Below are 21,898 nucleotides of genomic sequence, written 5' to 3' on the forward strand. Positions count from 1 at the left end.
GAACTAGTTATTCTCTAACCCTCTTATACTATAGGTATATAATAACTAACCTCTAGTAATTATATACTATAATTATTTAATAGCTTTTATTATTAGATATCTATTAGTTACTTAATAAGTAGCGCGATAGGTACTTATTTAATTTATCTAGACGTAGACTATATAAGCGTATATACCTACTTAAGAGAGGAGTAAAAGTAGATAAAGATCTTAATAGTAAGCTAATCTTCTTTACTAGTCGACAATAGCTAGTTGAATACTAAACAAGACGACTAATAACAACTAATATAGCCTTCCGAGACCGGATAATAGCTAAAATCCCCTATTAGCACTTAACAGTCGGCATATAATAGTCGAAGTAATAGAGCCTAAGCTGGGCGGCCAGTCTGAGGTAGCCATCGATGACATCCAAACGCACTGTCATTAGTCCCATGACATGCGTCGATGCATCCTCGAGCAGTCGTCTAACGCTAGCCCAGACAGTCATCGATCGCGAGAGCTTCTTCGTCAGCATCCGCTGCCCAGTGCGTGTGGTATGACAGTTGTTCAATTCCTGCTCGCCCGTAGACCGTGATATGTGTAGAGTCAGCTGCAGGAGCGACTGCTAAACATGGCGGACGAGAAGAGTACAGAGCCGAGACGTGGTGCCCCATCGTGCACCACGTGTCGACAGGCCAAGGCAAGCAGGCAACACAAGGCCACTTGGCGCGAATTAATAAGAAGAACAGCAAAAGTGCGACCTCCGCGTGCGAGCTCCCATCCCGTGTTCCAACTGCACACGACGAGGCTTGAAATGTCGGACGGACTCCAACTTCAAGCGAGTGCCTGCACGAAGGTAGCAAAACCCGGCATCGAGTGGGCAACGCTAATGTATAACACAGTCGATTGCAACATCTTCAGTCTGAGATCGATCGCTTGAAGCAAGCTCAAGACGTCGATGCGATTTCCACAGGAGCGCAAGCTCCGTCAACACTTCCGCCGGACATCAGTACGCAGAGCACGGCAAGCTCAGGGTCTGCATATGAAACCGCTAGCGACTCGAATATGAATGATCCAAAGGAGGATTTATTGAGGACGAGCTTGGGCACTCATTCCGAGCGCTGGCTGCAGCTCCCAGACACGACTGCATCGGCCACGTATAGCATTGCGCAGTTGGTCTTTACATCTTCTGACATTACACGGCTATTCCGAAGCTTTGAGATGCTCTATTACCCACACTTCTGCATCCTCCACACGGTCACATCCTTGACTAAGCTCCATGAAGATAGTGAGTTACTGTTCTGGACCATTGTCGTAATAGCTTCTCGCTACCATCAATTCTTCAGTGACCGCTACCCACCTCTTCTGGCTGCCCATCACGCCTTACTGGCGAAAACAACTTCCGAGGCTATCCAGTCTGTTGGCGATCTCCAAGCCATTCTTATGACGTGCACGTGGCCAGCGGAGGTCCACAACCAGCCTCGTGATCCTAGCTGGACGCGGCTGGGCTTGGCTATCAATGCCGCTCGTCAAATGGGTCTTGACAAAGAGATTGACGAGATCTTCTTTGGTCAGAGACGATCCCATCATCAGCTTGGGAAGCACCCACACCATATTCGCAGACTAACATGGCTCAAATGCTTTGAGCTAGATGTTGAACTGAGCTGTTGGAATGGTCTGTTGCCTACATTGGCTTGCCCACTGGGCTTACAAACCATTGCTTCATTCAACAGCATCAATACCGCCCCTTGCACCTATGTGGCCATCATCGAGATTCACCGGCAGACGGCCATGTATCTTAGCGCACTCGGGGACGGCCTGGCAGGGACTTTGTCCCCTACATTGGTTCGTCAGCATCATCGGGCGCTGACCAACGTGAAAATCACACACGCCCAAGGATGGACAGTCAACGCCGAAATTGCGCTACAGGCATCACAAGTCTACTTTTTCGCTTTGTGTCTAGTCAAGACAGAGTCACAACCCGACGCTGCATCCGACGCGGATATGGCGCGCACAGTGCCAGTATTCTTGCAGGAAATGCTAGCTGGCGCACGATCGACCGCGGTGCAGCTGATTCGCCTGCTTACGAGTCTCTCTGGAGAACGAAACAGTGTAAGCCTTGGCCAGTTGATCGATTCGCACCCGCTCCCTGGCACACCCAAAGCCACTTCGCGTACTACATTCTTCGCCGGCGTCGTTCTGCTCAAATACCTTGAGACAACAGAAGATTCCTCCGACCAGGAAGATGCTGACACGGCGCGAGCTGCCTTCAGTAGCGTGCACAGGCTGTTCACTTGCTGTCCAGCGTCCGTCGAGCACATGAGTGCATCTCGAACTTTAGAGTGCGCAGGCCGTGCAGTAGGATACCGTCAATCGCGTATCCCAGCACACATCAACACGAGGATGGGTGCTTCACTCCTACATAACGTAATCTGGATGAGTGCTGTGTTGCGGGGCAGAGACAAGGAGCCGGAATTTTCACATATTCCAGCACTGCAGGCGGCCTTAGCTGACTCGGCACACGGATTGAGCCTTCTGAGGAGCCCGACTGATCCCATGATTGCACCTGAGGAGGCAGCTGACAATACACAAAGCTGGCGTCCATCGTCAGAAGGAGTAGCTTCCGCGACCGAATTTCCTTTTGGAGCTTGGGATGACACAAACTACGACAATTGGATGGAATATGGAGGTCTCGATTCAGATTTCGACTGGATTGTGCTTCAATATGTATGAAAGAGGGTAACGTTGCCTTCGCATTTTCACGAATCTGATTACACCACCATCTTGTCGTGCGAGGTCTGAGTAGATTCCGATTTCTCTTCGTAGCCATGCACGCAACCTCGAAGTCGTATATATCGTAGTCGACTAGCTTTCTCGACCGGCTTGCCATCCCCGCTAAACCTATCTACGTAAGGTCCGCTTTCTTCTATATTTCGAAGGCTACGCTTTCGCGGCTCGACGATAAACGCGTATAATCTTCGTAATTTCCAATAGACTATAGCTTCTAAAATTTTAGTTCGATTTCTTCTTAATAATACTTATCACTCATATAGCTATTATATAATTTAAGAATTAATATATTCTATAAGAATTATCTTATTATCTATAAATATAAAAACCTAATATTTACGCTAGATCGAAAGCTAGTCGACTATAATAGTTATTTTATAGGATTAGAATTATATCTTAAGGAATCTATATTATATTATATGATTTATTCTAGCTATATATAGATTTAATATCTATATAAGCTATTTCTAACTAAGCTTATATCTATACTCTTATCTATATATAGTATTTACTAAGTAGATAAGCTAAGTATAATATTTTAGTTATTCGTTACAACTACTTTATATATGTTACTTAGTAAGACTTAGCGCTAGTAGGTGTATCTAGCTAATTAGAGCGCGTACCTCAACTAACGCGTATGTAATACGATACGTCATGTCACAAACCAGTTTATAACGGTTCATCTATCCCTATTCGCGTCACCTAGTTCAACAACAAGAAGCGCCAAGGTTCATCGAAACACTCGCATCCGAAATCATCATGATTGCCAGGCTAGATGTAATATAACCTACGACTCCCTAATCGGCACGCCTGCGTTAGTTAGCCGTTCATCCTGCTCTTCACACGGCCGGTGCACGTCTTCTACGGCGATGGCGCTCAATACTAATAACACGAACTCGTCCGGCATCTCCGATATCTTCCAAGGCAATGCCGGCGCTGCGCAGACATCTGGCGGTATCACGACCAAAGCCTTTGTTCTGAACTTGGCTACGGGCTTTGCTCTGTTCGTCTTCCAACTCTCCGGCTTCTTCTTGCTCAAAAGCTCCAACCTAGGTCGACGACTATACCAGCCCAAGACATACCTCGTCCCGAAGCGCTTACGAGTCGAGGCGATCCCAGTGAGTCCGCTCAGATGGATCCGCCGTATCTTCTCCATCAAGGATGAGGAACTCAAGCTCAAATGTGGACTCGATGGATACTTCGCCGTTCGCTTCTTACGGGCCATGACTGTCATCTTCCTTCCTGTCATGCTCTTCTGCGTGATTACACTGCTCCCGGTCAACTATCATGGCGGCAAGGGTCAACATGACTTCATCGTCGGCGGACATTCACAGGAATATAATGTCACTGGACTCGATACATTGTCCTGGCAAAATGTGGCCCCAACGAAGACCAACCGATACTGGGCGCATTTAACTTGTGCCCTGGTAATGATCTCCTGGACACTCTATCGCATCTACCGCGAAAAGATGCACTTCATTACGGTCCGACAGGCGTACCTGACATCTCCAGAGCAAAGACTGAAGGCTTCTGCCAAGACCATTCTGGTCACAAACATCCCGAGTGAATATCGTAGCACGGATGCGCTCAGTGCCCTTTTTGATGTGTTCGTGGACAACGATGATCGGAGCAGACTACATGTATGGGTGAATCGCGATTACTCTTCTCTACGAAACCTCGTTACGCGCCGCAAAAAGCTGTGCCATTCGCTCGAGAAGGAGGAGTTGAGGTTATTGCGCCTGGTACACAAGAATCTTCGGAAGGACGGTAAGGTTGCCGTCAAGCCCGGAGATTCCGAGCAGCCTGCAGAGGAATCTGTCCGCACATACGATGAGCAAGTGGCAGTCCAGGTGCAGCCTCCCTCCGACCTCATCAGGGATGCTTTCGAGGCAGACAATACGCGAAATGTCCAATTGTGGCGCAACTTTCTCCCAGACTCTCAGCAGGCATACATCAGCATCGCAAAAGACAAGGACGGTCAATACCGGCCAGTTTCGTCTCTCAAATTCTGGCAGCGCAAACATGACCGCGTACTCAAGATCGCCTGGCTTCGAGCGGAGATTGCTCGTCTCACAGTGGAGATCGAAGACCTGCTACCCGAGCTTGACAACGAAGAAAAGTTCAAACTGCAAAATTCTGCATTCGTCCAGTTCGATCGACAGATGGCCGCGAACATGGCCTGCGCATTGACGACTCATCATGCGCCCGGGCGCATGTATCCGCGATTCCTGCACGTGGCGCCGCATGAGGTCCTTTGGCGGAACATGGGCCTGACCTCTCTCGCGCGCTTCGCCCGAACCTGCATCGCACTGATCCTCTTCGTCGCCATGCTATTGCTTTGGAGTATACCAGCCTTCTTCCTCGGTATCCTGAGCCAGTTGGAGTCTCTCAGAAACAACACCAAGTGGCTGGCATGGCTCAAAGACTGGCCGAGCTGGATCATCAGTCTGATCTCCGGTCCACTCACAGCCATCCTGCTCGCCCTCCTGGTGCAGCTGGTCGTACCCGCGCTTTGCCGAAAGCTTGCGGTCCTCTGCGGCGTACCCACCCGCAGCAGACGCGAAGTCGTCACCCAAGGCTTCTATTTCACCTTCCTCCTCATCGAGCTGGTGCTAGTGACTTCGATATCATCGGGCCTCCTCGCGGTCATCCCCGTTATTGCAAATAACCCCACACTGATTACACAAACGTTGGCTACCAATCTGCCGAAGGCGGCGAATTACTTCTTCAACTACCTCATCATTCAAGCATTGGGCTTCTCTGGCTCCGCCCTTTTCCAGTATCTTCGCATCCTCTTCATCACATTGATCTGGCCGTGGTTCTCGCAGACGCCGAGAGAAGAGGCGTGGCTGCAGGTAACCATACCACATCAGATGTGGGCCAATGTCTTCTCACTTTGGACTAACTTTGCTGTCATTGGTACGCTGAATCCCTGCCCTGGAGTCAGAGAATTATACCACTAACCCAATAAGGCCTCATCTATTCCATCATCGCTCCTCTGATGCTCATATTCGTATCAGCATTGTTTGTTCTCTTCTTCATAGTGTACGTTGACGTCAACTCGCGAGTACGCTAGCGTGGTTCTAGCATTCGCTGACCGGCCGGCAACAGGTACCGTCACAACTACTACTATGTACAACGCAACAAGGTTGATACCTTTGGCGCACTTGTACGTAAACCAACCTGTAACCCTTTTGCCGCAAAGCCAAGAGCCGGCGTTCCCAGGACAATGCAGAGACAATTTGATGATACGTCTCGGAGAGCCTGGCTGTCTCGAGGGTTGAAGACAGTCGCTAATTCTTTTTGTTGGGATCATAGTTCGAGGGGGCGTTGTCACAGCTGTTTGCAGGAGTTTACGTAAGTGGAAACATCCATTCCGACATAGATGGCATAGTGTCTAACCTCTCTCTGTCTCCACAGATCCTTGAAATCACGTTGATCGGCCTTTTCTTTCTCGTACGGAACACCGAAGACAAAGTCGTAGCGACGCCGCAGGCCATCATCATGATCATTGCCTTGGCCTTCACCGCCGCGTATCATTACATTCTGGAGCACTCCTTGAGTCCGCTATACGAGCTGCTTCCCGTGACGCTGGAAGACAGGGCCGCGGACGCCGAAAGGGAGCGTTTCACGCAAATAAGTCCCTCCGGTAGTCGTAGCGAAGAGACCAGCGAGGTTCAGGGCAGTCCAGCGACTGCTGAGCCAGGCAGTCCAGAGTCCCTTGTATGCCTAAGGCCAAGCTCGACGGAGAAACGGAGCCGAACGCAGGTTGCTGGCTCCAACGATAAGGAAGAGGCGCCCAGGGGTATCGTCAGCACAGCAGCCGACGCGCGAAAGACGATGCTTGGTCTCCACCACCGCATCGAAGTGCGACTTGCAGCTGCAAATCGACAGCCCTCTACGCAGCCCTACCCGCACCGCGTTTCTGGTCGCCGCTCACGCAAGATCGAGGTTGCCAACCAACTCGGCGAAGCCATTGCAGGATATCCGGACGAGCTTCTCGACCTGTCGCCCTCGGAACGAGATGCCGAGCTCAGAGCCGCATACCAAGACCCCGTTACGCGAGATCCGCAGCCAGTTGTATGGATCCCGCAAGATGCTGTAGGTCTGTCGGACCAGATTATCCGCAGTTCGGAGAAATATGGACGCTGGCTGCAGTATAGCAGCGCTGGTGCATATCTGACAGAGAAGGGCAAGTGCGAAGTGACGCAGCCAGCGCCTGATGTGCGAAGTGACTGGCTACTGGACTGGGTTCTGTAGCAACGGAGCTCATCCTGACTACGATGATCACAACAGTGAATCGAGTACATCAAAATCAGTCGAGTTGGTGTTATGGTAGAAAAGGTGTTTGATGTTAACATAAAGGTATGCTCTGATGGCTGCCTGTATTTTGAATCCATCTTAGATACTGATAAAAGTTTTATTGTAGCAGGTGTTTGCATGCATTGAAGACGTTTTGATGAGGATGGCATCATACGCTTCGAGATGAAGACGGCGGGCTTAGTGGACAGCTTCCCGTGTGTGGTGATCCGTGGGGGGGCGACTACGAGGGCGATATCGATGTTGGAACAAGCGCACAACATCAACAGTACTGCATAAGTGTTCGTCGACAAAAGGAACACATGGCAGCGTCCATTAACATGCACCTACTGCAGCGACTCCACAGTCGTTTTAGCCCCGCAGCACTACCATTCAAACTCTCAGAACTCCCTCGATCATCCCACAGCTCTCTTGATCATGACTTTAGACCACCTGTGCGCTAGGGGCAAGATACCGTCAGTCTTCTCGACGTCCTCAAGTTTCCAGAGCAGGGTGTAGCGACCGATAAGCCAGTATCCGTCATCGGTAGTGATCTCTGGGATCCTCACCGCCGAGCAATTGGGCGATGGACAGACTCTGGAAAGTGAAGACTCAGCCTTGGCTGATTTCGCTACCGTAGCGCTCCATCTCAGCGCAGTCTCGATATCGCCCGAGTCTAGTCAGGTTGCGCTCCTGTGATTCAGCGCTAAACCGATGAAGTCTTGTCGTTAGGACACGTGACGTGGTGATCATCCGAAGCTCGATGTTCAGTTTCACAGCCAAGATCTGCTGAGACACCGGGCTCTCAATTCCAAGATAAGTATCTGTTCGAGGACCCCATGATAACGAGCATGAATGCTTCCTGTCACAGAATCAACGATACTCACACAAATGGATTTGATACCTGAACATCACAATTCTTCTCGTTCTCGGCGAACGGCAAAGTCGCTTCACGTAGTGAACATGCCGCAATGCACAGACGTTCTGTGGCGCACGGAAAGAGACTTGTCAGGTAAGTCTCCATTGGAACCTCAGCGATATCCTGGGCGTTGACGGCAACTAGAATGCATGTTGATACCCTGATGCAGCATGAGAATGTGGGCATGGGGAAGACGGAACTATACTTCTTGCGCAGCAGTAGGGCACAGCACAACACAACCAGCAGACTACACATTCCCCTCCTTCTTCCCCTTACCACTCCTCTTCCTCTTCTTCCTCCTCTCCCCCTCCTTAACATTCCCCTCAGCGTCCTCCCTTCGACCCAATGTCCCCCCAACATCACCCCTGCCACCCACTTCCTCCCCATCCTCCACCCCAAACTCCTTTCCCCCACCCTCCTTCTCATCACCAAAACACTCCCTCCTCCACATCTTCACCCTTCCCTTTTTACTGAACCTCTTCTTATCCTTCCTCTTCTTCTCTTCATCCCTGAACGCATGCATTTTCTTTAATCCGACGAATTGATTGAGTTGTGCATCTTCCGCGAACAAGATATCCCTTGCTGAAAGGCCGAAGGAGGTCGGGGATGTGTCTCTGTATCTGAAACCCGCAGGACCGCTTGAGGTTGACTTGACTTTCTTGGTGGCGAGGTTGGGGTTAGAGATAGGGAGGGCGGCGTCGACGAGGGACTCGATGGCTTGGCGTTGTTTTCGCGCGATGCGCTTCGCGTCTTGCTTTTCTTGCTGGCGGTCTTTTTTGGTCTTGCGTTTGGTCGTCGCAGTACCCTGTTCACCGCCATCCCCGTCATCGTCCTCGTCGTCTCGCATCCCCACACCTCGATCGCCATCAGGTAAAGCCGCACCGCTACCCACATCATCCTCCTCCTCAGACAACGAGAACTCAGCCCTATCATCCTCGTCCACAAAGTCCGGTACCAAATCGTTGATATCAATCTCATCCTCCCACTTCGGCTTCTTCGCCTTCACCTTCTTGTGCTTTGACTTCTCCGCTCCCTCGTCCTCATCATCGCTTCCCTCCCCAGTCTCGGCAGCATCATAATACTCCTCCCCAAACCTTCTCCCCATCTCCGCCTCCCACTCATCCTCCGCAAAATCGCCTTCGATCATCCCCCGCCACTCCCTCAAATCAACATCCTTCCCTCGCAGGCCAGCAGCTTCCCGGATCCGAGCAACTTTCTCCTCAACCTCCTCGACCTTCAACTTCTTGAGTCGTGCTCGCTCCTCCTCCCTTTCTCGCTTCTCAGCTGCTTTCCGCTCCTTCTCCCTCTCTCGCGCTCGTTGACGCCCACTTAGCTCCTCTCTCCGCACTCCCTTATCTCCGCCGATGTCTCGACGGAAAGACATCAAAGTCTCGTTCGCATGTGCTGGGTCCTCGAACCGCAGGTTGAAGGCGTTCTCGAACTTATCTGCCCTCTGCTCATCCTCGCTATCATCTTCATCCAGTGGTATGTATTTCGATTCGCCATTTGCCAGCCAGGCACGTGCGGACATGAAGTTTGAAAGATAAGTTTCAGGGTCCTGGTCGGCGGATGTGATGTCGTTTTCTGTTATGGGCTTTGAGGTCGTCTTGGTAGTGGGTATGGACTCATGGTTTGACTTTTTCTTGGCCTGGAACAGCTCCTCGTCATCATCATCGTCCTTATCGTCGCTGTCGTCCTGCTGAGCAGAAGCGTGCATGCTCCCCACAAGTGCTGCTCTCACAGCATCCTGCTCTTGTTGATATGTCTGCACAGGCTGCCTATCGTCTACCTCGCCATCCTCGCCACCTGCAAACCCACTCATTAGATTCTCACGGTGGTAATCCTGCAGGTACATCGGCTTCTCCTTCTTCTCCTTCTGCTGCTCCGCGCCGTCTTCGGCCTCAAAGTCTCGGTAGAATGTGGCAGTCGAATCGTATATCCGCGGATCCTTACTCTTCAGTGCTCGTAGCGTATCGAAGATCTCGGCATCCAGCTCCACATCAGCAAGTTCAGCATCGTCGTCCTCCGTCTCGTCTTCCGAGTCCTCTTCGTCATCTTCTTCTTCTTCTAAGCCTCGTTTTCCACTCCCGTCGCCATACTTCTCCTCCAACCGATGCTTCTCCTCGCGCTTCTTGTTATGCTCGAAGCGTTTGGCATAATTCTCATTAATCTTGAATTCATTCGCAGGACCATTATTCTGGCCTAATTGTACACCTTCGTCTGCTGACTCGTCTGAAGCATCACTAGCTTCGTCTAGCAATTTCAGTCGCTTTGCTGGTCGTCCCTTCAGCGCCATCTTGTCTTACACAAAAATGTACGGAAATGTACAAAGCAGAAAAGAAGTGATTGAAGGTTGCATATGAAAAAACGCGGAATGACGCCGCGAACAATTTTGTCGCAGACTTCCTCTTTGGGCATTCCCATTCTTCACCACTGCGTAACTTCGATATGGACCGGCCAAGTAAGCGCAGAAGGCTCTCGCCACCGGATGACGATGGGTCGAGTGACGCGGATTCTGGATCTGAGCAGACCAACGCCGTTGCGAGTCATGCCGAGGATATCCGCGATATTGACAGCGACCATGAACCACGACCTCGACTGGACGCCGCACCAATGTCAAGAATAAAGGCAAAGGCCGTGGCCACAGACAAAATCTCTACAGCTACTGCTGAGGAATCACGAGATGCTCTCCCCTCCACAATCGAGTCCTCCATGGACCCAGAGAACGCCACTTTCGCCACGCTCGGGGTAGACCCATGGTTGATAGCCTCCCTCTCACATCTGGCCATCAAACAACCCACCCGCATCCAAAGCGCCAGTATACCTCAGATCCTCGCCGGACGAGACTGTATAGGTGGCTCTCGAACAGGTTCAGGAAAGACGGTGGCCTTTGCAGTCCCTCTGCTCCAACAATGGGCTCGTGATCCCTCCGGCATCTTCGCCGTCATCCTCACACCGACACGAGAACTGGCGTTACAAATCTACGAGCAAGTTGCCGCGATCGGAGGCCGACAGGGAGTGAAATGCTGTCTAGTCACTGGTGGAGCGGACATGCGCTCTCAAGCCCTAGAACTAGAACGCCGCCCTCATTTCGTCGTGGCCACACCCGGACGCCTGGCCGAACACGTCTCCATGTCCGGCTCCGAAACGATCAAAGGATTACGAAGAGTACAGTACGTCGTGATGGACGAAGCAGACCGCCTTCTGAAGACAGGCAAAGGCAGCATGCTCCCAGACGTAGAGACCTGTCTGTCCGCCCTCCCACCTTCCGGCCAAAGACAAACCTGCCTCTTCACCGCTACAGTAACGCCAGAGGTGCGAGCACGCAAAGAGCTACCTCGCCCGCCAGGAAAGCCACCATTATTCATCACCGAGATCGACTGCGAAACCCTCGCCATCCCCACAAAACTGAAACAAACATACCTACTAGTCAACGTCCTCCACAAGGAGAAATACCTCCACGTCATCCTCCTCACAACGCAGAATGTGGAGAAGAGCACAATTATCTTCTGTAACCGCACCACCACGGCGAATCTACTAGAATACCTCCTTCGACTCCTAGATCACCGCGTCACAGCTCTGCATTCCGGTCTGAAACACACGGACAGGATAAACAACCTCGCTCGTTTCCGCGCTCGCGCAGCCAGGATTCTGGTGGCTACGGATGTTGCGGCGCGGGGTCTAGATATTCCTGATGTTGGATTCGTGATCAACTATGACTTACCACGAGATCCAGACGATTACATCCACCGTGTCGGCCGTACGGCTCGTGCTGGTCGATCAGGTACGGCTATATCATTTGTAGGACAGAGGGATGTGGAGCTCGTGCAGGCTGTGGAGAAGAGGGTAGGAAGGGAGATGGAAGCGTATGCTGAGGAGGGCGTAAGTGTGGAGACGAGGGTGGTGAGGGATGCGCTCAATATCGTTGGTGTGAAGAAGAGGGAGGCGCTGCTTGCTATTGAGGAGGGGAGGGACGTTAAGGGGAATAGGGTTAGGGGTATGGCTGGGAAGAAGAGGAAGACTTAATAGGTGTTGCTGATAGGGCTAGTAAGCGCGTCCGATCGAGGATAACAGAGAACTTCTTTTGCACCAGAAATAATGCCCACGGCCACAATGCTGCAATCTAAGGTTCCTACGCCTTCATTCATTTATGCCAGCACGGTGTATATATGCCTGTTTCGAGGCCGTTCCAGCCCTCCGTCGACTGATGAATTTTCCCTTCCACTGAACCGAATGTATCCAACGCTTGAATGATGTAAGGGTCTTTTCACTTTTGTTCCACCAGTACATCTGAGCAATGACCATTTCAAATAGAGTCTCGTGTCTCGTCTATAGATTAGTTGACTATTGCATCACCACCTCGTGGCCTAGTATTGAGCTATAACCGCATGATCATACGACAGCTATGCCTCTTTCGCGGCCCTGTCGGCATACTACAGAGCCATCTGATCGACTTCCTTGGCAGCTTGATCACAGTCCTCGGGGTTGAAGCCGACGTTTCGCCCACAACCAGTGAAGCCTTCGTTGTCTGCATAGAACCTGCCACCCACTGCACTTTGCAAGACACCAGACATCTGTACAGTGGCGCCATCTGCCGCGGATCCGAAGGTGACATTACCGGAAACCGGGGTCATGTTACTGGTGGCGTTATTGTAATAGAACTGGTTTCGCTGGCAAGTGTTATTCAACAGGTATGCTCCGGCAAGGATTTCTGGCTGGTTCAGGACCGTCTTGAGAAGCCTCTCTGTATATTTCGTAAAGGAGGCTTTCTTCAGGTATTGGAAGTCGTAGGCTTCGGGGTAGATACCTGGGCCCGAGATTGGGTTCGGTAAACCCCACCAAGCGACATTATTGCTCAGCACGTCGTTGCTGTTGACCTGGCAAGCGGCTGCGGCGGGGGTGAATTTGCCAAGCCTTGAACTGTAACCCTCGACAAGTGTCGAGACTAGAGAGGGTATTAGTCCAGCTATAGTGTTCCCGTTGACACCGCTGAGGTAGTTCGAGATGGGTGCCGATAGGATTGTGCCTGCAGCGCTGTTCGGCCGCCTGACGTGCGGCACGTAGAGGGAGCCAGAGACATAATCGCCATCGATCTCGAAAGACGCCATGCGGATATCGGCCACGTAGCCACCGTAGACTAGGACGGGATGGCTATTGCTGTCGAAGCCGGAAGGAAAGAGGGCGGTATTTGCGGTCGGCACATCTGCTAGTACGACCGTGCCCGAAGGGAAGACCGAGTCGACAACCGCCTGCGCAGTCTTCTTTGGTACCGGAACGATGAACCATGCTGGGAGCCGTCAGTGTGTGCAAGAGGGTGTCGTGTGTACTTTGTTCACTGTTGTTTGCTGTCTGAGTCCGCAGATTGCCGTTGTACTGTACCACCTCCTTGGGACATTGACCATATACAGTAGCTTTTGTGCCGAAGAGTGCGAACACATGCTGGACGTATGATACTACCGTGGTGATTGAAGAGCTTGACACGAGACTGTGGGTGCCGTGGTCTGCCGAGAAGGATGAGGAGAAGAAGAGTGAACTAGAATTTTTGACGATGGCTGTTGAACCTCCTAGATGTCATACAAAAGCCAATTGACGATGAACAATATGAGAGTGTGCTACGCCAGCTCCAGATGCTCTGCAGGCAATCTTGGCGCTGGACTGCTTCAGCGCAGCCATGGTAATACGGACGGTCTAGGACAAAGCCTGGATAAGCCAGCTTGGATAGCCCCGAAGGTCAAAGGTGTCGTGCTGGATTATTCAGATGGTCGAGGCGATTCGAAGACGACGATCAAGACCAAACAGGGCACGGCGGACCAAGAAGTGTAGTTCAGTGGCATATGCAACGATCGTGTTGTCCAATGGTGATTCACCGCTGCTGTACTCACACTAGATTCGGGTGCATTGGGTGACATCGTGTAGTACTCGACCTTGGTGAAAACATCGGCCGCCAGCCAATGGAGGGAGATGGAACGGGAGGAGAGAACCAAGCGAGAGATGGTAGTTGTGCTTTGCGTATTGAAATTAGTCAATTACCGATATGTAATGCTCGATTGATTGAGAAGATGGGTCGGTTGTCGGCCGACCAGTAGATCAATTTCACTAGGGTCATTTCGGCTTAATAAACATACTAGCCTGCGTGTCTGTATCTCGAATTGCATCACAACTACTACCTACCTTCCTTCGCAAATGGATGACTTCGTGATGGTAGAGCACGATCCGCCCGAGAGTAGTACCGGGCCCGACTATCTTGACGCCATTGGCTCCACGATTAACAGCTTGAGCGACGACCTTCGCACAATCAGCCTAGCAATACATGATCGGCCCGAGCTGCAGTACAAAGAGTATCATGCTCATCGAGTCCTTACCGAGTATGTCACACAGGTGGAAGGGTGGCAAGTAACGCCATCAGCCTATGACATCGACACGGCGTTCGTAGCTGTCTATGACAGTGGACGACAAGGCGCCACTGTGTCGTTCAATGCGGAATATGGTAACAGCTTCAGCTGCAAGAAGCATGTCTATTTGCTTATGACCGACCAGACGCTCTGAAGGGCATCGGCCATGCATGTGGACATAACCTCATCGCTGTAGCGTCCTTTGGCGCAGCTCTTGCCACGGCTCAGGCACTCAAGGACAATTGTCTTGACGGAAAGGTTGTGCTGTTCGGAACGCCTGCTGAAGGTACGCAGTGATCACGTCCGCGCACACACGCCGTTCTCTACCTGCGCACGGAGCAGGATAAACGCATCAGCTGACCATCTCGAAGAAGGTGGTGGTGGCAAGATCAAGTTGCTGAACGCCGGAGCTTATCGAGATCACCAAGTCGATGTATCTCTGATCTCGCACCCTGGTATCTCCCGCGACGCTGCTCTGGTCCGCACTGCTGCCTATTCTGCGCTGAAGGCCGAGTATTTTGGTAGAGAGGCGCATGCCGCTGCTCGACCATGGGAGGGTGTCAACGCTCTGGACGCGCTCATCGTAGCCTATAATGCCATCTCTGTGCTCAGGCAGCAGACTAGGCCAGGAGGTATGTCGTGAATATCCCATTCCGTCAGGCTCTTCACTGACAGTCGTCGAGACATCGTACAGGGCATGATCACCAATGGTGGCCTCCGCCCGAACATCATCCATGCTTACAGTGCTGGCCGCTTCGTGATACGGTCTACCTCGCACGCGCGAGTCGAAGAGCTCAAGAAGCGCGTCCATGCATGTTTCGAGGCAGGCGCCACCGCCACGGGCGCCGAGCTGAAGATAACGCAAGCTGGCGCTTACGCTGATCATGTACCAAATCGTGTGCTTGGTAGAACTTTTAGGCACATCTTCAACAGACTTGGTGGGCATATACCGGAAGGTAATGTTGATATACTCCAGTCCGTGACCCAAGCCAGCACAGATCAAGGCAAGCTTCACCCACGATATCGAGCTGACAAGCTACTGACGTTCCATACAGGCGACATCAGCCATGCCATGCCAAGTTTAAGTCCGAACTTCTGGATTCGCAGCGAGGGCGAAGATGGCAAGCAGCTCGGTGGACCACACACACCTGCCTTCGAAAAAGCTGCCAGGACCGAAGAGGCACATTGGTGTGCGATGCGAGTTGCCAAAGCACTTGCCGCTACTGCTGTTGAGATTCTCATCAAGCCGAAATTACTGGAAGATGCCAAGAAAGATTTCGAGCAGCAATCACAGTAGTTACAACCAGGACTTTCCCGTCTCAGAGACCCACATCGCATAGTCCTTCGGCTCTCGGCCAAGCAAAATTATCTGCTCGTCATATTCCGCCTGGCTCATGCCAAAACCAACGTTGTCAAAGCTCTCTAGCATGGAAGTGAAGGATCTGCCGAAGCCAGTTGGCTCGTTCCCGGCGCCACCAGTAATCATAGCCTCGAGATGATCTTCAACTTGTAACAGACTGGCAGAGTCACTACCGCACACCTTGACAGGCCGCTTCAACACGTCAGACCTGAGGTCAGCGATCTCCAGGTCAGTACACTGGTGCTCCGATCCTAGCATAATTTTTTTTCCGGTCCATCTTTCTGGATCCCCGATGACCTGAGCAGTCGCGTGAGCAATATCGGCCTCGCTGATACGACTGACACCAATGCTGCCAACGGGATCATTGAATAGACCTTGGTTGATAATGGGCTCCTTGGATCTAATGTCGTTGCTGAAAAACAGGCTTGGACCAAGTCGTGTCGTTTGCCATGGGAAGTCGCCATAGATCATCTTGTGCTCCAGGACACTTTTGACCTGTGCAAAATCATGTCAACACAAGCCATGGCGATATCGGGGGGCCCTCGAGCTTACCAGGATGATACCGGCGCTACTGTGACGCATGATGTACTGCAAGCCCTCTGTAGAAGTGAAGTCGCCCAAAGCGGAAAGATACACAAGCTGTTTGACGCAACCAGCTTTCTTCATGGCGTCAAGGAAGTTCAACGTCGTGACCAGCTCGTCAACACCTGTCAGACATAGAAAGACTGTGTCGACGCAGTGTTTGGAGAGTTTAGTTTGGACCAATTGCGGGCTCTTGATACTTCCTTGCTCCACGATAACGTTACTCTTGCTCGTAGCAGAGGCTGGTTGGAGCAAAGTCGGTCGGCGTTCGAGGTTGGTAGCACAAGCTTGTGTCCATGTCTTAGTAATTCCGGGACCAAGACGGATCCGATATGGTCACCAGGAGCTGTCACAAGTACGACACGTTTGGAAGACATGGCAAGATATGGTAGTACCGGGGGACTCCTGTGCGATAGGCCCAATGATGGCTGGCCGTGGTCGTTGGCCGATGCAAAGGCTGAGCGATGTGGATGCTCAGGGTGCACATGGTAGTGCTTGATATATTATCTCATAATATACACATGCTCATCATCAAATCTCATTTTCCCCTCTCCAATTGACTCGTATCATTACGCGAGCACAAACGGGCATCTGATTTCCTACCCTAACACAGACCGGCTTAGTAAGCGTACACAAAACCTGAACCTGCAATCTTCTTTCACCTTGCTGTTGTCGATTCGTCAGCTTGTATCTTGAAGGCTATCTCCGTCCCGAAGCATTCGGGAACCGAGCGAACACCGACTATACAGCGACAGCCAGTAGTATGCGTTCGGAATCGATGCGTATGCCACGTAGGCCCCGAGAGACATTGATTAGGGCAAGTCAAGATGTCCCAGGACCTCTTTGCAGCTTTTGGATCGGAAGAGAGCGATGCTTGTCCTAGTTACAGCACAGAATCAGAGTGTTCGCGATTAAGTAGCGAGAGAGTCCGGATTGGTACCAATGTGACCACTCCCAGTTCTACCTTGGCCACGTTTTGCGAGGATGAAGACGACTTTGGAGACTTCGAGGATGCATCAAACACTGGGCCGTCTGAGGTTTTAGCTGCACCTTCTATGCTATCTAGCACAAATCTGCAAGATGTTTCACACTCAAGACAGACATTTTCGAGTCCGAAGCCAGAGCCAGAGGCCATATCTACGCCATCAAACAGGACGCCGCTCACAAAGCCGACCTACCCACCACCAAAGCGCTCTACGCCACCGCCGCCTACTGATGCAAGACGGAAAGCCTCGACCCGCCCTTCAAAGCCAGCCCCGGAGGTAGGAGCACATCCCTTCGCTGGCCGGATGGACTTTCTATTCGAAGCAGATGATGACGAATACAATGCCGGCACTGACGAGATTGCGGACATTGCATCGAATCCTGAAGCAGCTATGGCATACTCAAAACGGGTAGTGTTAGAGCAGCAAGCTCGGGAAGAAGCCAAGAAGCAAGTGGAGAGGTCGCAGAAACAGGGGGCCCCCAAGCAGGCGGAGCTGGTGCCTGTCTCTGACACGGTGAGCAAGCGGTCGAAAGACTCTCGAAGGACGAAGGAGGCAAGGGTAGATGTGCTGTTGGATGCTGAAACTGACTCAGGGTGGGGAGAGCCAGTGGATGACTATGCGAATGTATTGACCGAACCGCAATATGCTAAACCTGATGCATATCTACCTGCTGTTGATCTGCTCGCGTTGGACGGCTGGAGACCAGGTACCACCCTGGAAAGTGAAAGGACAAATACGCCCATACGTCCAATGACAGAACTAGCGAGGACCCTGCATCATCAGAGTATGGTTGCGAAGAAGCCTTCGCCGATTCTCGCGCACGAAACCATAGCAGATTCCGATGAGTGGGACGACTTTGAAGAAGCACCGGCGAGCCAGTCTGTCGCCCATTGTCTTGATAATACGGCAGATGACGCTTCAAGAAGAAACCGACTAGTAATAGCTCAACAAACAATGCCTCCGGCAATCCAAGCACAACCACCTCCACCTACAAACGTCCCGCCACCATCAGTACTTATGTCCATGTTCCCATCACTCCTCGAGGCTGGCAACGATGCTCTCTTCAATACCCTATCAAAGCTGGACACGGCACAGCGACAAACACTTCTTTCACATCCCGCAACTCATCAATTCCTTCGTGGCTACCTTGCCCTAGCCCTCGTACTAGCACATGTCATAGTGGGTCGAAAGCTGCGCTGGAAGCGCGACAGTCATCTCGCGCAAAGTATGCGCATCGGGCCATCCGTAGCTGGTGGAGGTAAAGGCGGCATGAAGTTGACTGGAGTAGATCGAGGTGAAGTGGCTAAGGAAGACCGGGAAGTGCTGGATTGCATTCGACTGTGGAAGATGCAGGTTGGCAAGCTGCGATCTGCGGTCGCTGGCGCAACAGCAAGTGGTTTGCTAGCTGGTGAAGCAGGGATGCCGCAGGTACCCGAGCTTGCCGAGCAGATGTCTGTAAAGACATTGAAGGTGGACGAGGGCGGCTTCACAGCCCCTGCTGCGTGCGCACTCTGTGGTCTCAAGCGCGAGGAGAGAGTGACGAAGGTTGATGTCGAGGTCCAAGACAGTTTCGGCGAATGGTGGGTGGATGGAGCGAACTGCCATGCAGTATGTCTGAACTTCTGGGTTGAGCACAAGGAGAAATTGAGGTCTCATTAAGCTCCGAGCGACAGCCGTCCGCTACTCTGCATCGAGCATGCTGAAGCACGCACAAGCATATACCAGACCATCCCCACTCTCACCTTACAGGGTTGGCGCGACTGCGCGGACGCAGCAAGAGCTCATCGCCACACGAGAAGGCCAGAATCATGCCATGGCACTATTCAGCGCTCGCCCATTCTGTACTGCTCTCCAAGATCTGCGCCTCCACTTCTGCGCCTCACCTGAGGCTGCTGGACTCGCAGTCTCCTCATCTTGACACGCCGCTCAGCAAGAAGTTCATCTCCAGCCCGTTTCGGCTGCGAATGATCTTCATCTATACCTTCGGTCTCCTTGAAACTAGGTGGCGCCCGTCGTGCTATCTCAGCCCATAGAGCTTCATCGCTGATAGCACTCAGATCTTGGCCATTATGATTATTGCTTCCATCGTACGGCGCATCATGGAGATTCCCTGGGTCGTATTCCTTCTCTCTATCCTCGTTGATTGATTGTTCGCGATACAGGTGAGGCCTGTACAGATGTTGCAGCAGTACTGGCATTTCCGGCGCCAAGAGTCGAGGTCGATGAGCGTGCCAAGATAGTCATATCAGTGCTTGTTGCACTACTTAGAACAGTGTTGGGTTCAGTAGCTTGCGTAGGCCATATCGAGCCACCGATTTCGATGGTCGGTCTCACAGCCGGTGTCTTGCCAACTCGAGCCTTGCTGCCTAGGATGACAGCTGCAAAAGGGTACAAATTCAGATGCTCGGAGAGTGAAAGTGATCTAGGTACGCGTGGAGGCTGTGGGTGCAATTCCTCAGGGTGGAGAACGTGATGCGGACTTAGTGTGCTCTTCGTAGATTGCGGCCAGGAGGCACAGCAGGGTTTGTGCTCAAAGACCTCCAAGGGCATATTCCACCACGCTTTTTCAGCTATCCGCAGACTATGGGCATGACCACCGCCCAATTGAGCGGCCACAGTGTTGAGTAATTTTGCCGAAGACGCCAGAAGATCTAGCCCGTAGGGTACCTGCCTATAGCCAGCACAAGTGTGAGGTGCCTTGATGACCTCGCCAAATCCCGAGCCGAAGTGTTGCATTGCACTCATGTGTTCAGTCATCGGAAGCCACATCTTCGCCGACTCTTGAAACGCAATGGTGCGTGGCTCCATGACTGTGTGCAGTTTCATGAGGTCAGCAAAGTCGACACCCTCAAGAGTGTTTACCCCCCAGTTGCGAATCAGCCCTATGTTCAGCTTCTGCGACCTGTGCATAAGATCGAAATGCCCTTGTATCTCGGCTAGAAGCTCGTAGAAGTGCACCACAAGGTGTTGATAGGGCATTGCATTGCTCGAGGCTTGATTATTGCTTCCTGCTCTCTGGTCCGACTCTGGGCAGTCGTCATCCTGATCTAAATTCAACGTCCTGTTCCCGGGTTCAAGAAGGACACCGGAAGCGATATTGTCCACTGGTACGGCTTCAGAGCGATGCGTGAACGCCTGTACCAGTCTCAATGATCTGCGGTGCTCGGCGGATGTCTCGTGGTGTGAAGAGAGGTACGCTCGGCTGAGGTACAAGAGAGCTTCAGGTCCGTCGACAAGCCAAGACACGGCTTGTCGGTACGTCGTAGAGGACCACGCGCATGGTTTCTGCCGATTTGAGCTGCATCCTGTAATTGTCTGGCACTTTATGGAATAGCACAGTGTCTTTGATGCCCGGTACTATCTTTGTGGCCACCGAGATATACTTGTTTGCGCTAACCGTAACCCCATCGAAACCGAGTCCAGCCTGGGAGTGATTGATCCCAGTGTGACCGATGTCGTAGTTGCAATCCTTGGTCCCTGTCCGACAAGTGCACTGTCAGTATCGAGAGTTGAGTATGGACAAGATATCAAATGCGAAGCAGATCAAGGAAATAAAGCAGAGCATGTCATGTCCAAGTTGTTGCGATGGACGTACCTATAGATGTTGTGGTGACTTCGGACCACCCAACAAAATGTCGAGAATCCTGGAGAGTTTCGAAAACTCCCCTAGTATCTTCCGTCGTGCACCCTGGAGCTTTGGCGTAGGACACAGGTCTCAGTGGATCGTCCAAGATGTAGTGCCAGCAAGCTGAGCCATCCACCTGGCGAGTGGCGACCAGCAGTGAGCCGAAGCTTTTGATGACAGTGACGCAGTTGAAGATGGCAGCGCGGTTGGCTGTGGATAGTGTGATCAATATTGCAAGCGGGATTTCAAGACCGCGCTCCTTGTTCTTGCGCCGTGCGACTAGGTACCCGAGGGCTACGTTGGGATTGCGGACTAGCGACAGCCAGCATAAGGCTGAGGCGTGCCGATCATCTATGCCAGGCGCTTTCGTGGTATTTGCTGGATTTCTCGACAAAGGCCCGGACTGCTTTTCGCAAGCTGGAGGAGGTACGTCGCGGAGCGTGTACCAGTACGACACCTTCATAGCAGCACTCTCGCCGGATACTGCCAGCTCAGCTGAACAGCATGCTGTCCTCGAAGCATGAGATGACGCTCGACATACTGCTCCCAGCCAGACTAATGCTTCTGCGATTTGTAGCTGTGATGTGGGCGAGCCATGAATTGTGGCCTCCAATTGGTCGTCCCGAGACTTAAGTCGGAGGCTGGCGTTATTAATTGGCGTCGGTGGTGGCTCCACTGCAGTATGTTAGCGTGAATTCAGACCATGCAGGTTCTATTCTAATGGCGAGAAGTCATCTTTGCGATGCATACCTGATTTCGAACCCTCCTTCATGTAGAGTGCTGTCTTCAGTGCAAATAGTAGCTGTTTCCCGACGACCGGCCATATCCGAGTCATGTAGTCGCGCACGAAAACAGCCTCAACCTCATCTCCCGATCCGCAATAGGCGATACAATCATCTAGAGTTGGCGCATCGACGGACGGATATTGCTCCGCCGAGAACTTTCTTGGACACCAGTCGAGTGTGA

The 21,898-nt window shown here is 51.9% G+C and overlaps 9 protein-coding genes across 9 annotated transcripts; 5 read left to right on the top strand and 4 right to left on the bottom strand.

The window, feature by feature from the left end:
• Positions 1–1,044: 1,044 nt before the first annotated feature.
• LTS14_008114 (uncharacterized protein) lies at positions 1,045–2,712 on the top strand (the record flags this gene model as incomplete). Its single annotated transcript, XM_064840802.1, has 1 exon — positions 1,045–2,712. One exon carries the CDS (start codon positions 1,045–1,047, stop codon positions 2,710–2,712), a length of 1,668 nt encoding a protein of 555 aa, XP_064691439.1.
• A 926-nt stretch (positions 2,713–3,638) lies between these two features.
• On the top strand, positions 3,639–7,029 carry LTS14_008115 (uncharacterized protein; the record flags this gene model as incomplete). The annotated part of the gene is made up of 5 exons (XM_064840803.1): positions 3,639–5,688; positions 5,742–5,814; positions 5,881–5,938; positions 6,088–6,126; positions 6,190–7,029. The coding sequence occupies 5 exons, from the start codon at positions 3,639–3,641 to the stop codon at positions 7,027–7,029; spliced, it is 3,060 nt and encodes a 1,019-aa protein (XP_064691440.1).
• Positions 7,030–8,234: 1,205 nt separating this feature from the next.
• Positions 8,235–10,283, bottom strand: kri1 (Kinetochore protein Spc24; the record flags this gene model as incomplete). Its single annotated transcript, XM_064840804.1, has 1 exon — positions 8,235–10,283. The coding sequence occupies one exon, from the start codon at positions 10,281–10,283 to the stop codon at positions 8,235–8,237; it is 2,049 nt and encodes a 682-aa protein (XP_064691441.1).
• Positions 10,284–10,435: 152 nt separating this feature from the next.
• On the top strand, positions 10,436–12,013 carry DBP8 (putative RNA helicase; the record flags this gene model as incomplete). Its single annotated transcript, XM_064840805.1, has 1 exon — positions 10,436–12,013. One exon carries the CDS (start codon positions 10,436–10,438, stop codon positions 12,011–12,013), a length of 1,578 nt encoding a protein of 525 aa, XP_064691442.1.
• A 407-nt stretch (positions 12,014–12,420) lies between these two features.
• LTS14_008118 (uncharacterized protein) lies at positions 12,421–13,382 on the bottom strand (the record flags this gene model as incomplete). Its single annotated transcript, XM_064840806.1, has 2 exons — positions 12,421–13,274; positions 13,367–13,382. 2 exons carry the CDS (start codon positions 13,380–13,382, stop codon positions 12,421–12,423), a joined length of 870 nt encoding a protein of 289 aa, XP_064691443.1.
• Positions 13,383–14,170: 788 nt separating this feature from the next.
• LTS14_008119 (uncharacterized protein) lies at positions 14,171–15,676 on the top strand (the record flags this gene model as incomplete). Its single annotated transcript, XM_064840807.1, has 4 exons — positions 14,171–14,474; positions 14,525–14,665; positions 14,751–15,011; positions 15,063–15,676. The coding sequence occupies 4 exons, from the start codon at positions 14,171–14,173 to the stop codon at positions 15,674–15,676; spliced, it is 1,320 nt and encodes a 439-aa protein (XP_064691444.1).
• On the bottom strand, positions 15,677–16,405 carry LTS14_008120 (uncharacterized protein; the record flags this gene model as incomplete). The annotated part of the gene is made up of 2 exons (XM_064840808.1): positions 15,677–16,234; positions 16,292–16,405. 2 exons carry the CDS (start codon positions 16,403–16,405, stop codon positions 15,677–15,679), a joined length of 672 nt encoding a protein of 223 aa, XP_064691445.1.
• Positions 16,406–17,148: 743 nt separating this feature from the next.
• Positions 17,149–18,966, top strand: LTS14_008121 (uncharacterized protein; the record flags this gene model as incomplete). The annotated part of the gene is made up of 1 exon (XM_064840809.1): positions 17,149–18,966. One exon carries the CDS (start codon positions 17,149–17,151, stop codon positions 18,964–18,966), a length of 1,818 nt encoding a protein of 605 aa, XP_064691446.1.
• A 164-nt stretch (positions 18,967–19,130) lies between these two features.
• Positions 19,131–21,767, bottom strand: LTS14_008122 (uncharacterized protein; the record flags this gene model as incomplete). Its single annotated transcript, XM_064840810.1, has 6 exons — positions 19,131–19,430; positions 19,483–20,411; positions 20,449–20,509; positions 20,567–20,784; positions 20,903–21,607; positions 21,683–21,767. 6 exons carry the CDS (start codon positions 21,765–21,767, stop codon positions 19,131–19,133), a joined length of 2,298 nt encoding a protein of 765 aa, XP_064691447.1.
• Between the last annotated feature and the right edge of the window lie 131 nt (positions 21,768–21,898).

Source organism: Recurvomyces mirabilis, assembly GCF_035927965.1.
Source record: "Recurvomyces mirabilis strain CCFEE 5264 chromosome Unknown scaffold_24, whole genome shotgun sequence".
Classification (NCBI taxonomy): Eukaryota; Fungi; Ascomycota; class Dothideomycetes; order Mycosphaerellales; family Teratosphaeriaceae; genus Recurvomyces; species Recurvomyces mirabilis.